The sequence below is a fragment of the Gambusia affinis genome, linkage group LG19 (assembly GCF_019740435.1).
Source record: "Gambusia affinis linkage group LG19, SWU_Gaff_1.0, whole genome shotgun sequence".
Lineage (NCBI taxonomy): Eukaryota > Metazoa > Chordata > Actinopteri > Cyprinodontiformes > Poeciliidae > Gambusia > Gambusia affinis.
The window spans coordinates 17,353,477-17,371,175 of record NC_057886.1 but is presented as its reverse complement, the minus strand read 5'-3'; the positions used below and the strand labels follow the sequence as shown (position 1 = coordinate 17,371,175).

The 17,699-nt window shown below is 38.0% G+C and overlaps 1 protein-coding gene across 2 annotated transcripts; it reads left to right on the top strand.

Annotated features, from left to right (window-relative positions):
* Positions 1–2,867: 2,867 nt before the first annotated feature.
* Positions 2,868–16,238, top strand: stat3 (signal transducer and activator of transcription 3 (acute-phase response factor)). 2 transcript variants are annotated; one of them, XM_044099379.1, is made up of 24 exons: positions 2,869–3,100; positions 5,583–5,727; positions 6,033–6,276; positions 6,356–6,448; positions 7,261–7,342; positions 7,444–7,544; positions 7,665–7,816; positions 8,005–8,163; positions 8,250–8,342; positions 8,489–8,548; positions 8,657–8,686; positions 8,790–8,883; positions 8,972–9,019; positions 9,145–9,228; positions 10,644–10,742; positions 10,830–10,965; positions 11,050–11,102; positions 11,195–11,289; positions 11,448–11,587; positions 11,676–11,897; positions 11,997–12,039; positions 13,571–13,630; positions 15,114–15,220; positions 15,364–16,238. In XM_044099379.1, the coding sequence occupies exons 2-24, from the start codon at positions 5,600–5,602 to the stop codon at positions 15,402–15,404; spliced, it is 2,364 nt and encodes a 787-aa protein (XP_043955314.1). In that variant the 5' UTR covers positions 2,869–3,100; positions 5,583–5,599; the 3' UTR covers positions 15,405–16,238. The 2 variants fall into 2 exon arrangements, with proteins under 2 accessions (XP_043955315.1, XP_043955314.1); XM_044099380.1 differs by lacking the exon at positions 13,571–13,630 and having other exon boundaries at positions 2,868–3,100.
* The last annotated feature ends 1,461 nt before the right edge of the window (positions 16,239–17,699 follow it).

The window sequence follows — 17,699 nt, the reverse complement described above, 5'->3', positions numbered from 1 at the left end:
AACGTAAAGGGCCACAAAGTTTTTGTTATTGTTTAATATCACAAATGCAATAACTTATTGATATTGAGTCTTGCTGTAGTTGTACTGTGTTCTTTTCTAAAACTAGACTGGAAATTTAACATAATATTATGACTGATGATATACTTCTTTTTATAAAATAATGTAATGAGTATGTGAGCAAGAAAGAATGTGTTCTTTTAGGAGAAGTAAATTAACTGTGGCAGAGTGCAGAAGCAGACTATTTACTAACACTTTTATAATAAATATCATGGATTGTTCATCAAAGCAGAGAAATATTTTATACGACTCTAGTTTCTCAAACAGTGTTATTGAAACAGAACTATGAAAAATGTTAAACATGACTGTCAATAGATTTGCAATACCGTAAATTAGAAGAAGTTTGGAACAATGGGACGTTTAAAAATATATATTAATTTAATGTATCACCATACTGCAAGCAAAACTGTTACTGTATTCAGCCATTGAGCAATGTGCGGTATTTAATTTTATGTCGTACTTTGTTGATAGACTGTTCAGAACTCGGTAGCATGTGTATCCATCCATCCATTTTCTGTTCACCCTTGTCCCTAATGGGGTCGGGAGGGTTGCTGGTTGTTGCTCTCCAGCTACGTTCCGGGCGAGGGGCGGGGTTCACCCTGGACAGGTCGCCAGTCTGTCGCAGGGCAACACAGAGACATACAGGACACACAACCATTCACACACACACTCACAGGTGTGAGCATGAGCATTACTCATGTAGCATGAGTAATCATGATTATTTTCTGAGATTCTCTGAAACAATAAAAAAGAATTCTAACTTGCACTGTATTACAAGCTCCACTGTGTGTCCTTGCTTCCTCTATGTAAGTAAAACACTTAAAGTGAAGTTTCCAATGTTTTGTAAAACCTATGTGGTCAAATATTTATGGTTTCATCCATTTGTGTGATGTTTATCGTGCTTTTGAGATGCATTTAGATATGAACTCACAAAGGTTCTCTGAGCCCACATTTGCACACAGAAAGAAAAACAGGTGTCTCCCTGGTCATAACTCATCTCAGTACATTTGAAGGTCCTCTTTCTGAAATTGCAGACTGAAAGAAAATAGTCTGAAGAAACAATGAGAGTTAGATTAATGACAAACTGTGGATGTTAAAATTACCATCCTAAATTAAGCTGAATAAAATCAGCACATCACTGAGACTTGTATAAGACATTTGACTGCAGTTAATATGAGAACATTGCAACAATATCCAGCTAAAAATAATTTTCAGACACCAACTGTAATAATGTGTAGATCCACTGAATAATAAAAAGAATGTCTGCTCAGATGGAAAAAGCTATCTGCTCATAAATCTTAAAATATAGCTGTCATCTTTTGACAGGAAAAAAGGGCAAAGTAGGATGAAAGGGTGCCGCTGTAATTGCAATATGTTCATGACTTGATGCCAATGGACAATGACAGTGTTCAACAACTGCCATATTAGATCATGAAAGAAAATCACACAAGGCACCAGACAGGAACACGAGGAGTGTTTCTATTTTCCCTCCCTGCAGACTTGTCTGACCTTGGTCTGTTTTAGATGCACATGCCCATGTGGCAAGAAGCATTATTGAAATCAATGGATGGGGAAATGCAATTAAGGAGAGTGCTCTCTAACCACTGAACAAGGAAGAAAACAGAGAAAACACACACAATGGGTGCATGTTTGTGATATGGGTGAGCAAACTAAGCACTCAAAAGTGATGTTGTTGTAAGTTAGAAAAATAATCATATCATAGTTGAGTGAAATTTGATTTTTTGTTATTATTTTTTAAAGAGTTTTATACTTGATATTTGACTAAATAATCTTAAGTTTCTTAAGTGAGGGGCTGCACAGGGGTGCAGTTGGTAGCACTGTTGCCTTGCAGCACGAAGGTCCTGGGTTCGATTCCCGGCCCAGGGTCTTTCTGCATGGAGTTTGCATGTTCTCCCTGTGCATGTGTGGGTTCTCTCCGGATACTCCGGCTTCCTCTCACAGTCCAAAAATATGACTGTCAGGTTAATTGGTTTCTCTAAATTCTCCCTTGGTGTGAGTGTGTGTGAATGGTTGTGTGTCCTGTCTGCTTCTGTGTTGCCCTGAGACAGACTGGCGACCTGTCCAGGGTGTACCCTGCTCCCGACAAAGGTGAACAGAAAATGCATGGATGGAATTTTCTGACTTGACAATGGGATTGTGAAGATAGTATGCTTTTGCCACAACTGATAAGGTGTACTGGCATAATTAGTCACTAATGCAGCAAAATGTGGACATTTATAGAGACAACATAGGGTGTGCGTTTTTGATTCAAGATTGCTAGTTTCTGTTATGTTAAAATGCATTAAAAAACACCAATCTAAAAAACACCTTAATAATTACCAGTCTGTTCTTTTTTTTCTTAACACCATTTAAGCTGTCAAATTGTCCAATTGTGTATCAGTTTATTTGATATTCAATCAGCGAACTGTTAAGACGTATTATCAATTCTGTTAATTAACTTTTACTCTCTGAGGTCAAGAGAGAAAAGCACTTTTGTTATTAACCTCGATGACGACAGCATTGCCAGTAACTCAGATGACTTCCAGACTGGCTGTTCCGTTTAGTGACTCAGCCTCCCTCCGGAACAGCTGAATTTTCCGCCCTAAATATGGTCTTCAAGCCGGGAGGATGACTTTGACGGAAGAGCTCAGTTGCGACAGCAGTAAACATAGCAACCTCAACCTAACCGCTCGTAAGTTCCGCCTCTTTTCCCGAAAAAACGGAATTCTTATTGGTTGTAGCAACAGTTGCTCACCACTATTGGTCGTTGTAGCTGTCAGTAATGACGAAACTGTAATATGTTTGGCTGGAGTGATTGCAACCTGCTCGATGGGTTGGGCGCTTAGGAGTTGCGTCGGTGAAGAGTTTCTCGTGTTGGGGCAGATATGCGATGGTTGCAATCTTTGTAAGCTCCAACTCTCGCTTATGCCAGTTCGGTTTGTTTTTTACATAGATATTCCACTGACTGCCATTGTCAGTTTACTTAGTTGAAAGTTAACAGTTTTCGTCGGGAAAACTTTCCATAGAAGTGACAACGACTGAGGTAAGAGACCGTAATCCGACTTCTGCATTTTGTTTTTTTTTCCCTAACAAAGTTATTCGTTTTGGGAAGCAAAATCTTCTTTTTAGTGCTTATATCCCAGGTAATTAATAATCGGTTCTTTATTTAGTTCTGTTACAACCCTGCTAAACTACTGCAGAGCAACTAGGTCATCAGATATTCGGTGTAGAGAAACCTCTGTATCCGCAGTGTTGCATAAGTTATTAATGTGTTGCTCCAATCATTCCTGAGTGACAACTTGGCCTTTTAAACCCACCACTCTTAATATCAAAACACCCAGCTTTACACGTGTTATTTTCTTTTAGATCTTTTCACACGTCTTTTGGATTGCCTACTTATCAACATCCATACTTAAATGGTTAGGCCTGAAAATTAGGTCCTCGCCAAGATTGATATTTGGACCCAGTTAAACTCAGCTCACTATGCTGTTTGCCTTGATTTGCCACGCCCATTTACATCCCATCTATAGGCCACAATATCAAATATCATTTAGTCATTTTTAATCTCTATACCTTCACACAGACTAAAGTCAAAGGGAGATGTTTTTTCCCCTCAAATATATAAGGAATGGGTGTCTAAAAAAATAACATCCCTTTCATCCTCCAGGTGTTTATGTTAAAAAGGAAAACTTGGCATGGTTACTGTTGTCTTTTGTTCAAGGAAGTACTTCCTGGAATATCACTGATAAGGTTTAAGGAATCTCATTATGCTTTTACCGGTAAGAGGCAGGATGTTTAACTGGTATAGGGCAGCCAGACAAAAACAGGTGACTTTAGTTTTGCTGATTCATTTTAATTAATGAAAATCTAATTTTAGTATTGTCTATAATTGGTAATATGTTTGACCCTCTTCAGACTCATGGGGTTTTCATTCATACATTCTTTTGCCATAGAATTTTGTGTACTTTCACGTTTTGACCCAGACTGTTCATATCTTAAAACGCCTGGTAATAATGTAACAGTGACAGTTTTCTTCCTCTGTCTTTCTCACTGTTGACTGTACGCCGAGTTATTTATCTTATTAGTTGACCCTTCACATATGTCTGTAGATTCCTAAGAGGGTTTAAAGAAACAATAACGATAATGAAAACACAGTGTGTGGATCTTCTAATGCAAAGAGGTTCTGGAGTAATAAATAAAAATCATACTCTGTGGGGATTCCGTTTGTAATTTCTGAAGGTTTAAGAACTTTCACTGTTTTTGTAATAAAATAAATATTCTTTGAAGTGATGCTGTCAGGGGTTTCACTTGCCCAGAATGTCACATCATGTATTGCGAAGCATCTTTTTATATTTGTGGGTGAAAGAGGAACAGAGGTCATGATTGGGAGCCAAGCAGTTTGCTTGGTGGAGAGAGCGAGAAAAATCCCTGGCATGTCTGAGAACATCTGTTCTGGGAGGTTCTTTGATTCCAGGAAAACTAATGAGAAATCTTCAAGTTATGCTTTCATTGGTTATTCAGACACAAGGTGACAACTAGATTAAAGCCTAAAGACCTGTAGAATCTAGTTAACTTTTATTTCTCTAAAGATGCAGATAACGATGGCTCTAACCCAATTCCTTATAGAGATAATGTCATGGTACAATCACACCCAAATGATATTGATATCACTGTGAACTACTCATTATTTAGAATTATTACACTAACATTACGACAGTATCATCAGTGACTAAGGATCACAGCTTCAGTCATCTTGAGGCATACCGTGCTAAATCAAGTCACAAGACAAATTTGTCTAGTGCTACTGAAAAACATTTTTATTTGTGAATCTTAATGTAACATTAAGCACCAATCAAATTTCTTTTGTGTGCTATAAGAGACACCTTTTTGTTGTCTCTTTTGAATCCCTGGTCTTCCCCCAGGGAAAAGTGTGGCCTGTTTCTGGTGAAACAAGAAGCCCCGCTGAACCTGCTGAGTAGACCACATGTGTTTCACTCGTCTTTGTCTGCAGGTGCTTGACAATTAATGACACAACTTGGCTTAAGTTTCATTTTCTCCAATAGAAAGAAATTAAACCAGTTATTTAATATGACCCTTTATCAGAGAAAAGAAAACTGATTTTATAGTTTCAAGTTCATACAATGTGCAGTTTTCAGATGGCTGAGAAAAGGAAGTGCGGTTTTACGTCGTTTCCAGAAAGCAGCGTTGGGGCAAATCCTTGGTCTGAGATCTTAAACTCTTCTGTGCTTGGAGAGTGAACAGCTGATTAAGACAGCTTATATTTCTTCTTAGAAGCTCTGCTTTTCAGAGCACAGGAAGTGACTGTGCTGAAAAGGAGGCCCCACGTCGGCCTGTCTACATTTTCAGAGCAAACGCGGTATTTAGCCATTTCCTGTCGATAAATTGGAGAGGTGTTCTGTTGAAGCCGTGTGGCAGGTTTTGTTTCGAATTGCGTTCTTGTTTCTCGTCAGGGAAGTGGTTGTCCGGTTTTATCATTGTTGCTCCTTTTTGTGTGTGTGAATTAGAAGCAGCGTGTGTCAGGATGGCCCAATGGAACCAGTTACAGCAGCTGGAGACCAGGTATCTGGAGCAACTCTACCACCTATACAGCGACAGTTTCCCAATGGAGCTACGGCAATTCCTGGCCCCATGGATTGAGAGTCAGGACTGGTGAGAAATGACTCAAATGTTTGGGTTTTCTTTTTTTTTTGGTTTTACTGAACAAACACATTACAGTAAAGTGCTTTTATAATGCTGTCACCTTTTACTAGATGTGAATTATTATTTCATCATAGCCTTTTTTGTCATTTTTCTGAAAAATAATCCAAACAAAATATATGAAATCTTTGTGTTTTAAAGTTAAATATGTCTATAAAAACTGTTATTGTTTCATTGGAAGTGGTTGAGATGTGATCCTTTTTAAGAAGCATCGCCATGTCCTTATTTTTCATTTTTACATATTTTTTCCCGACAAGGGCTTACGCTGCCAACAAGGAATCCCATGCCACGCTGGTGTTCCACAACCTGCTAGGAGAAATAGACCAGCAGTACAGCCGCTTCCTGCAGGAGAATAACGTACTCTACCAGCATAACCTGCGCAGGATTAAGCAGCATCTGCAAAGTAAATATCTGGAGAAGCCGATGGAAATTGCCCGGATTGTTGCCCGCTGTTTGTGGGAGGAACAAAGACTGTTGCAGACTGCCACCTCAACTACGCAGGTATACAGTTCTTTACCCAACTTTGGATTTGATGGTTTTATATTGAAAGGAAGTTAGAACAAATTCTAATGTCTGGCAGGATGGCCAAGCAGCCCATCCCACTGGAACAGTAGTGACGGAGAAGCAGCAAATCCTGGAGCACAATCTTCAAGACATCAGAAAGCGTGTGCAGGTGAGGGAGCTTTCACACTAGACAAAGCAAACATGCTTTCAAAGGGAAGAAGTGATGACGCTTGTTTATATGATTTATGGGCATATATGTGAACAGAACACTTTTACATCATTTCTCGGTAGTACGCTCCCTTTGTTATGACAAGCAAATGTAACACTTTATTTTCCAAGGAAGATTGTTGAACAAAATGTCTACAAATAATTTATTTCATTAAAGGTTGACATTTCACATGTGCTAAATGACATTTTTTCTAACCACAGAAAGAGTTCTGCTATCTGTAACATCATACTTGCTCAGACAATGAAGACACATTTTCCGTCTGTGTGTATCAGGTTTGCAGCTGAACCCGTCAACAGTCATTCTTTCTACTTTGAGTGAATATTGTGGTAGTTGAAATTTAGCTTTTATTGGAAGAAAATTTAACTTCAGACATCTCATTCTCATATTTCTCATTCTATAGTTGATTGAGAAATAGTAAAAAGTGTTATTTTATTATTAAATGTTAAAATGGTTTGCTACCATTCTCACTTGCTGCTCACACAAGGCATGTTCTTGTAGAACCAAGCGAGCAACTCTGTGTCACGGTCCAACCTGTTTGGTTCACTTTTACATTGCACTTTTGAAAATGAACCAAACTAATGAAGTGTGAAGTTTTTCAACATTCACCGCCCATTGGAACAGACTATCTTGTAAATTCCTCCTAACTGTGTGAAAACACCCTTATTTATTTCTTTTTTAAATAGTTATCAATAAAGCTATCTTTACCTTTTTATGATCCGTCTATTAGAAAACTATCTTCTGTTTTTCTACAGGACATGGAACAGAAGATGAAGATGCTTGAAAACCTGCAAGATGATTTTGACTTTAACTACAAGACCTTGAAAAGCCAAGGAGGTATGTTTTTGAATATCACTTTCAGCTTTAATAGAGCTGTTGATTAGTACGCATATATCTAGCTGTTTACCTGATGGCCCATGTGTTCGCCGTGTCTTCAGAGTTGTCCCAGGATCTCAATGGAAATAGCCAGGCAGCTGCCACAAGGCAAAAGATGGCTCAGCTTGAGCAAATGCTTAGCGCCCTTGACCAGCTCAGGAGGGTAAGCAGAATTTAAATCAGGAACGCTTGCGGGGGTTGTCTAATTCAGCAATTACTAATCTGGATTACAGATTGTTGTATCTGTTTAAATCCTTGTTTATGTGCACTCTGGATTTTATAGCAAATCGTGACAGAGATGGGAGGCCTTTTGACAGCCATGGATTATGTGCAGAAGAATCTGACTGATGAGGAACTGGCAGACTGGAAGAGAAGACAGCAAATTGCCTGCATTGGAGGCCCACCCAACATTTGCCTTGACCGCCTTGAGACATGGTACCCAATTTTAATAAGACATGCAGTGTTATTCCTAGAAAAGTCCTCAGACATGAGTAAAATAAATCAGTCAAACTGACTATGTTTAGATAGCAGCCTCAACCTCTTTATCTTAAAAATGTTAAGGATAATGCATCCATCCGTATTTGCCCCACAAAACGTTTGACGTCAACGAATTTCCTACTCAGGATCACATCCTTGGCTGAGTCCCAGCTCCAGATCCGTCAGCAGATTAAGAAACTCGAGGAACTTCAACAGAAAGTGTCCTACAAAGGAGACCCCATCATTCAGCATCGGCCAGCGTTGGAGGAGAAGATTGTGGATCTGTTCAGAAACCTCATGAAGAGGTAGTTATTTTTCTTTTCTTTGTTATTGTGTGTTTGTTGGATAAATGGTGTTGCCTGGTTTTTATGAAACTTTCTTTGCTTTTTAGTGCCTTTGTGGTTGAAAGACAGCCTTGTATGCCCATGCATCCAGACAGACCCCTCGTCATCAAAACAGGAGTGCAGTTCACAACAAAAGTCAGGTAAGATTCTGTTCTTCATCAAAAACAAAACCCCATTTCTGTTCCATTATGTGTGTCGCCATTTTATAGATTGCTTATAAAGAAAATCATTCACCACTCAATATAATGATACTCTTCTCATCTCTTTTTTGCTTTGATTTTTCAAGGTTGCTTGTAAAGTTTCCTGAACTCAATTACCAGCTCAAGATTAAAGTTTGCATTGACAAGTGAGTTCTTTTGGTTATTCATTAAAAATTTATTCTCCCTTTATTGCATGCCACTATTTTATTGAAGGACCGTTGCAAAAATAAAGGTTGTACTATTTTATTTTTCAGAGAATCTGGGGATGTCGCTGCAATTAGAGGGTAAGTTTTAAAGAACACCACTTTAACCCTGAGCAGTTGAGATCTAAGTGTTCACTCTGCTACAGAGGATGTTTAGTTACCCGTTTTGGTTTGTTCCTATCAGATCTCGAAAGTTTAACATCCTCGGTACCAACACAAAAGTCATGAATATGGAGGAATCCAACAATGGCAGCCTTTCAGCAGAGTTCAAACACTTGGTAAGTTGAGAAAGCCAACTTCTCTTAAATGTAATGAATACATTGGAAAATTATCTGCTGTGGAGAGCTAACATGCTGTGCTTTGCAGACCCTACGAGAACAGAGGTGTGGCAATGGTGGCCGGACCAACAGCGATGTAAGACTCATTTATCAAAATTACTCTCTGTTTTTTTTCTGTATTTAGTTGAAATAATTCAAATTTTGTTGCCATTTTTATTTTTTTACATATTGAAAGATTTAAATAATCTTTTTTTTTTATAGGCATCCCTCATTGTAACAGAGGAACTCCATCTTATCACTTTTGAGACAGAAGTCTATCACCAGGGTCTAAAAATAGATCTGGAGGTGAGTAAATCAACTTTTTTCAAAATCTTGAGCTAACAATAAGATTGAATGCCTGATCTGAAGTTCATTGCAAGAAAATTGAGTAATCTGCAAAATCGTACCAGAACTTTTGTTCATACTTTTGTGATGGCTATTCATCCAACTTGTTATAGAGATTATTTTGTGAATTGAGTTTAGGTGAAACATTCAGTTTTTGGTTCCAGAAAATCACATAGAAAATCTAGAATGGTGGAAATTAAAGACAAGTGTAGTAGTGCCCTTAAGATTCGGATGGTACTATTTCATGTTGTTTCGTTTAATGCACATATTCTTTCCTACTAATAGGAAAGAAAATCAGATTCTGTAGGCCTGTAGTGTTCCAAGTGAAAAGGCTGTAATGTCTTGGGATTTGTGGGAATGTCAACATTTCCTCTACAATTCAGAAGATCTTGAGCATGGCTAAAGCAGTGATGGGCAAAATTTAGGTTTTCTTTGACATAGTTTACTGCTTGACTCACAAATGTCTTTAGGAATGTTTGAAGTATTATAGAAGTAGGATAAAGGAAGACCTTCACAGTTAAAAAACAAAACAAAAAACAAGGCTTAAAAAATGGCTACATGATTACTGAGATTTCTAACTCAAAAAATGGTAATGGGGAATCCTGCTAAAATCCAGATATGCTGTCTACATAAAAACATCTTCACTTTTGAAAGTACTTGGTCCTTTTTAGATTATACATTACTCCTGTTATTATGCTTGTTGTGCCTCAAGATAAAATGACCTGGACTGGTACCAATTATAATCTGTAACTATTACCAACTACAAGGGATAAAACTGCATTCAGTACAAAGACAACATCAGCTTTGTGGTCCACAGACGCATTGCAGAGCAGAGATACTAGATCTTGTAGTGTGTCTCTCATCTTAAAATAGGTTGATCAGCAGAAACTAATACAGATAATAACATATTGAGGATGCTGCATAGTGAATGCATTAGGACTGCAGGAAGATTGCGACAGAGATTACGCATATCTAATTACTCAGGTGAGTCTTGCAGGATTTAATTCAGTCCACTTTTGTTCGACAATCCCAGTTGAATTCTTTACCGGCACACACCCTGTGATCTCAGGGGATCGACTTGCTTGATGTGAAAGGTCAAAGTGATCCATAACAGAGGGTTTGTTGTTCTGCATGTTTATTGTGTAGTGATAATCTGAGAAGAGCCATTGTTAAAAAACCTGTTTTCAGTCTGCCTGTGGATGAGAGATGCACATGCAGGAAGTCTCTGTGTGGGGAAATATGTTATTGTGAAGGAAGGGACTTATTTCTGTCTATTATTCTGTAAATATTATAACAAGAAGGCAATTTGAATGACTTTTTTTTTTGTTTGTTTGTTTCCAAAATAAAACTGATCATAAAGCTGCCTGTATTTGCAGACTCATTCTCTGCCAGTGGTTGTCATTTCAAACATCTGCCAGATGCCCAACGCCTGGGCTTCCATCCTGTGGTACAACATGCTCACTAATCACCCAAAGGTGAGACAGCACCCTCTTGTGGAAAGGGTCTGGTCTCTGCGGACAGCAGACATTTGTAAAGCTGTTGCCTCCTTTGTTCTTCCACAGAATGTGAACTTCTTCACCAAGCCTCCAGTGGGAACCTGGGACCAGGTGGCTGAGGTGTTGAGCTGGCAGTTCTCTTCGACCACTAAGAGAGGCCTGACCATAGAGCAGCTGACCACGCTGGCTGAGAAATTACTTGGTAAAACGATAAGCCTAAAAAGGCTCTAGGAATCTTCAGTGTGCCTTAATACTTACACTATTTGTTTTTATTTTTTATGTACAGGGCCTTGTGTAAACTATTCTGGATGCCAAATAACATGGGCCAAGTTCTGCAAGGTACATCACTTGACCACTATAAAAAGATCAGTCTGCCTTCTTCACATTGTTTCACTTTGTATGAATATTTTTTTTTCCTTCCTCTTGTACAGGAAAACATGGCTGGCAAGGGCTTCTCCTTCTGGGTGTGGCTGGACAATATCATTGACCTGGTGAAGAAGTACATCCTCGCTCTGTGGAACGAAGGGTGAGAAGTCACCCTTTGTTTAGACTCAAATCTCCTGGCTGTGTCTGGAACTGCTTGTTCACTTCCTGTTCTGGTGTAGAACCTGTTTAGACATGACATAATGTTTTGAAGTAGAATGAAGTAGTTATTAGTTTGACATGTTGTTTCTCTGCTTACAGATACATCATGGGTTTTATCAGCAAGGAGCGGGAGAGAGCCATTCTGAGTCCGAAGCCTCCTGGCACATTTCTTCTGCGCTTCAGCGAGAGCAGCAAAGAGGGCGGCATTACATTTACATGGGTAGAGAAAGACATTGGAGGTGAGTCATTTTAAAGCCTCCTGTTCTTTTAATGTCTTTACGATGATCAGATTTTGTTGTCATGCTGTGTATTGTTTGTTCTTTGTAGGAAAGACCCAGATCCAGTCCGTAGAGCCATACACCAAGCAGCAGCTCAGCAGCATGTCGTTTGCAGACATCATCATGAGTTACAAAATCATGGATGCCACCAATATCCTGGTGTCGCCGCTTGTTTATCTCTATCCTGATATCCCCAAAGAGGAGGCTTTTGGGAAATACTGCAGGCCAGAGGCAGCTCATGAGCCCGAGCCGGCAGGAGACTCGACAAGCAGTAAGTCAACCCCATGTTCATTACGTGCTTTTAATGCTGTCCGTGTGGTTTGAAGCTTATGTGCTCGATATTGTCTCTAATGTATTCTTTCTCTTTCAGCTATCCAGCCTTATTTGAAGACAAAGTTCATCTGTGTGACCCCGTAAGTATTCATCCCTATCTTTAAGCTGTAATATTCAGTGCCTCCCACCGAGAAGTGTCGATAATCAATGTGGAGGTTTTCTTCTATGTCAAAAGTATTGATACCTGTTGAATCTTTTCACATTTTGTCACAGCCACAAACCTCAGACCCACACAAGTAGCACATAATTGTCAGATGGGGAAAAAAATCAGTATTTCAGTCTGCCTGAGGCAATACTTTGTTTGTTGACTTCCCACTGCAGGTGTTTTGTTGTACGACTCTACCAGCTTTGCTAAACTAGGAATGAAATTGTTCTTAATTTATCTCTGCAAAATAGCTCATCATCAGTCAGACTGACTAAGAAATATAGATATGGACTTTGAGTAGGCCATTTTTGCAAATTTGCTATGTTCTGAATCGTTGTGTTGTACCTCTGGTTGAGTTTTTACAGTCACATTGTATCCAGCTGGAAGCTGAACCTCTGCCCTGGTCTTTTAGAGGCTCAAACAGATTTTGTTCCGTAATTGGCCTATAGTTAGCTCTCTCCGTTTTCCCATCAACTCTGACCAGGTTCCCTATTGAAGGTGTTAGAGATGGTGTTTTTATTGTTATGTACACAGAGTCTTCCACATGTTTACTGATCTCCTTTTCCCAGCCAGCCAGTTCAGGTGGGTGGCCATGTCTTGTTAGGGTTGCTGTTATGCAACTGTCCTCCCGAGTTTGAATTTTTTGAATTTCTAATGAATTTTCTGTAAAGTGTTCAAGGTTTGGGACTTTTCTTTTTCAACATCTCAACTTTCTTTCTGGCTGGTCTTCATGATGATGTTCGATCTCTAATGCTCTTCACTGTAACACACAGGTGGATTTTATATATTAAATATATTACGGTAGTTCACTTTAGGCTTATTGGTTGCAATGGATTTTTGTCGAGGACTCCTTCATTTAAAGAGTCCAGATACAAATTCATACCCTGCGTTTTGTATTTTTAGATTAAAAAATGTTTAAAACCATGTACCGTTTCAGTTATGTGCTACTTTGTGTTTGTCACACAAAATCTCAATAACGGATATTGAAGTTTGTATTGGAAACGTGACACATTGTGTTAAAGTTCTAGGAGCATAAATACATTAGCAAGGTGTTGTAAATATTTACAGATTCAGGTTAGAAACCTTCAAAGAATGCCTGCCTGTAATGCAGCATCTGTGACTTTTTTTTCAGATTTCTTATAAAGTCACTTGACTGTTTGAGCAGGAAGGTGCGACACTTAAAACTTACAGCTGTAATGACAAAGTATTATTCTAATATTCTAAATAAAAGCAAAATCACACATTCTTAAATCAAACAAATTTAATGGAGCTGCACAATTTGAATAGTAGTTGTTTAGAACTGATCACTACTGGAAATTATACACTTTAGAAGAAAAATAAGTGAGAATGGCAAATAACGAGGACAAAAGCTGATGGCGATGAAGGCCTTAAGCCATGTTGTAGGTTTGATAGCTTGCCCGTGGGTTTTGAGGTTTTCTCAGTCAGATCCTGACCTGTCTCCGTAGGTGCCCCTCCGTGTTCATGGACTTGCAAGACAGTGAGCTGCTTGGGAACGGATTCCCAGGGTAGGCCTCATGGGGGGGGAGGTCGCATGTAGAGATGTGTATACATGACCTTTTTATTTGTTTGACAGATGTGCTTCAGATATCAGTCCGTTGATCACATCTGCATAACTTCCGTTTTTATGTCCATCTCACAGACGCTAGTCCTCGTTTTGCACTAACGCAATTGATTATAGAACAGCATGTCCTTACCATTCATCAGTGCTTTTGTTCATTGTCAGCTGCTTTATCATTGCCCTCCATTTAAAGCCAGTCACTGGTGAGTGTTATTATTGGACAGAAGGATGAACCAATTCCAGATAGTTGTATTGCATTTAAAGGTTATTCCATCATCATTTCTTTTTAATCAAGTGAGAAGGGGAGGCAAAAGAAGGAGCTAAGGAAATAAACTGCCTTTAGCTTAGTTTGAAAAAAAAGATTGATTGAAATTACTGAATACACACTGCTGACTTTTACTAAAGAGATGTTTAAATGAATTCATCCATTCAGTGTTTTTCTTTTGTTCTTTTTTTTTTGTATGTTTTTTTTTATTTTTGCATTTTGCTTTGTAATTCCTAGTACAACAAGCAGGTGGAGTCCAGATTAGGTTCAACATACTGGCAGGGTACAAAATGTTTTTTTTCTTTAATTGAAATGCAAATATATATATATATATATATATATATATATATATATATATATATATATATATATATATATAAAACATGTGTAGCCTGCTCAACAATAAGCTAAAGACGCAATACTTTATTGAATGAAAGTTGTCCGATTTGTGTAGGAAAGGAATCTGCAACGTCTCGCATCAAAAGGAAATTATGCAAGTCTCTACATTTTTGTGAATTATTTTCTACTCTTTTGCTCTAGAAAAAAAAAAAAGCTTCTCATCTCAACAATTGCTAGTGTACAGTTCCCTTTTTTGTCAAAGGAAATTTAGCTATGTTTTTGAATGGGTGTCCCTAGTTTTTACTTTTTAACTTTAAAAAAAAAAATAACATGGCTAATAAACAAGTACTTTATATTGAGCCTAATATTTTCCATTTTAAGCAGATTTTCAACTGTAGGTGAAAATCTTGCCCTAAATAAATCAAAAAAACAAAAGGTCCATCTCCAGCCTGTTCTTCCACCTGAAATTTGTATCGTTCCAAATTATTCTCAGGATACTTCGAACCCAGCTGCTTACAGAAATGCATGTCTGCCTATTTATCTGCAGCTGTACACAGGAATTTTGTACACAGAGCTGCTTATTGACCCAAAAATCAGATTATTTACTATATTAATAACGGGCCGGTGATGTATGATGATTAATTTACTCATTAAAACTGTTCAGTTGTTGTAGGCTACTTGTGGTTAAAGTGGGATGATGACAATGTAAGCATAATTAATCTAAAAATGGCATAGGTTTGTTTGATGAGAACAAGTTTTGCTTTGCACTGTTATGCAGTCTCTTTTCTTTCTATTTGTCTGTGTGCATGTGTGTGTGTTTTTACAGCACAAACTCTGGAAATACCAGTGACCTGTTCCTCATGTCGCCTCACACCCTGGACTCCCTGGACTCTCTGATGCCCGGCGAAGCTGAAGCAAACCAAGGGCATTTGGGTGAGTTGCAATCTCTTCACAAATCTGTTTTGTTCTGACTGGGTTCTCCTCTGGTTTTACTATTGCAACTTAAGGCCAGCTTTATTGAATAAATACCGTTACAGCAGCATTAATTGCTTGTTTTTTTCCCCTTTTTTTTCTAGATTCAATTACTCTGAACATGGATGTAGCATCTCCTATGTGAAAGAAAATATCACCATCTTTGTGTTTTGGGTTTTTTTTTCTCTTGTTGGGATTTGACCTTGTGTGAGGCTCAACGAATGATTTATCTCTCTCTCTGTAAACACAGTCTGCCTGTATAGATTTTCTTGTTTCCTATGTAAAATTACTTGCCATCAACTTAAAAGATTTGTTTTTATTATTTTAAAAAATGGCTTAAAAAAATACTGCCTATACATTTGGTTCATTCTTTGTGAACCTAATGTTTTTAGGCAACAATTTTCCTTCCTTGTTTTTGTTAAACTGTCTAAAAACATGCAAACATGGGGAAATGTAGTTTTTTGAGAATACTGTCTGTTTATTGACATTTTAACGGTTTATGGTTTTGTTGATTGATAGATGTACGACATAAGTTTTGATATAAGCTATATGATGCTTTTAAGTTGTGCTGAAAAATGCTTTTTTTGACTTTTTTTAAAATGACCTTAGAGTGAGTTATGGCAAATTGGCTTCTCCTTGGCTACTCCAGTTTTTTGTTCTATTTTTTATTTTATTTTTTCCCCTACAAAATGAAATATTTCTGATATTTCTTAGGGGGATCTCAGATTTTTATGATGGTGAAGAGGAAAGAAAGACAAAAACAATTCTGCCAATTAGAGGTTATTTCTGTGAGCTTTTTTTCTCTGATATTGTTGTGTAAAATGTGTATTTTAAGTAGGGCACAGCTTTTCCACTAAAATGCTGTAAGATGTGATCGTGTTAATTGGACTGGCATTTTAAAATCAACATTTTATTTTTGTTGTACTGATCAATCATGAAATGTATCATTTATTACCAATTAAATGTTTCACACAATGCACATTGTAAGCTGCGTGATCATTTTTTTCCCTCATATGTTAAATTAGTTATCAAAAAAGAAACATTTACTCAGTTTTTTTGGATTATTTGTTTGCTTTCGTGTTGCAAACACAAAAATAGGGCCCTTTATTTTTCTGCTGTTTCGATGATCATGCTTAGTGCTGGGATCTTACACATTATGTAAAAGTGTACAATATACTTTTACTGTCTTTCAGGCTTTATTTAAATAATAAAACTCACAAATATGTATGTTGAGGATTTTTCCTACAGGATATTGTTAGTTTTCAAGCCTAATCAGTAAACATTTTAGTAACCAGTATCAGTTTTTGTCTTCCAAGCTTTTTGTGTAGATTTTGATATTTACAAATATGAATTCCAATAGCTATAGAGGTTTTTAGTATTAAAATGTTAAAAATAGGACAGAAAATGTGCAGAATGTCCAGCTGTTTCTACTTGCAGTGAATCAGCAGTTCTTTTGCTGAAGCACAGCAAAAGAACTGCTGATTCACTGCACTGTGAATCAGCAAAAGAACGCTACACCCAGAGTAAAACATACTGTTGGCAGCATCATCCTCTGGTCTTGCTGTTCTTTCGATGAAATTAATTGTCTTGTCAATCTTAAATAAATTCTGAACTATTTCCAAGCTGAAGGAGAGGAGCACTTTTGTCCTTGTGTGTTTTCAAATCAGTCAAGATGACACACTTGTGCCCTTCCCCCACGTTACTGTCCTGCTGTTTGTTAGTATGGTTGTTCTTGAAAGACATTATATATAGAGATGGTCCCTGCAGCAAAACGTTTTAAAACAAGTATAGATTTACTGCCAAACTGTAAAAGTGTTTATTTGATCTTATTTAGTTCTGCATGGGCAAAAGTTCTCTAAGCATATTGATATCTACAGCTGCATAAATAATTATACTTGATGTATATAAATATCTTAGAGTGACCTTCAATTTGGAATAAGCTGCATATTCTTTGTACTGAAACTGCTTTACTCTTTGAAACTCTTCCTTCAGGCTATGGCCTCTGAAGATCAAACACACAGTAACCCATATCAATGGTGCTTTAGGAATTCAATCACCTTTGAAATGAGCTGTCACTGTACTTCCTGCTTTCCCCTTGAGAGTTTCTCTCGTGCTTTGATGATAAATATCATCCTTTCGGTGGACTTCCCTCACTGGAAACTCCCAGTTGTGTGTGTAAATGCGCCACCTCTTTATCTGCATCTTTAGCACAGAAGTTATGCGATCAGCAGCTTCGGGCCTTCTAGTATACCCATGAGAGCCATTATGAAAACAGGAGCACTGAGGTGAAACTGGTAAACACACAGGAAGCAGTCAGCCTCTGTATCACGGATTCTCTGCCACCTTGCTTTGGCTAATGTGCGTCTTGTTTTGGATATAAGAAGTTAAAACGGACTGCGGTGAGGGGGTGTTGAGATGCACAGCTATTACCGTCAGCAGC

What these genes read in the sequence shown, in the direction of transcription:
- stat3 (XM_044099379.1), top strand. Translation starts at nt 5,600, where the DNA reads ATGGCCCAATGGAACCAGTTACAGCAGCTGGAGACCAGGTATCTGGAG. An exon ending in CAGCAGAGTTCAAACACTTG is followed by an intron (nt 8,884 to 8,971) that starts GTAAGTTGAGAA and finishes TGTGCTTTGCAG; the next exon opens with ACCCTACGAGAACAGAGGTG. An exon ending in GGTAGAGAAAGACATTGGAG is followed by an intron (nt 11,588 to 11,675) that starts GTGAGTCATTTT and finishes TGTTCTTTGTAG; the next exon opens with GAAAGACCCAGATCCAGTCC.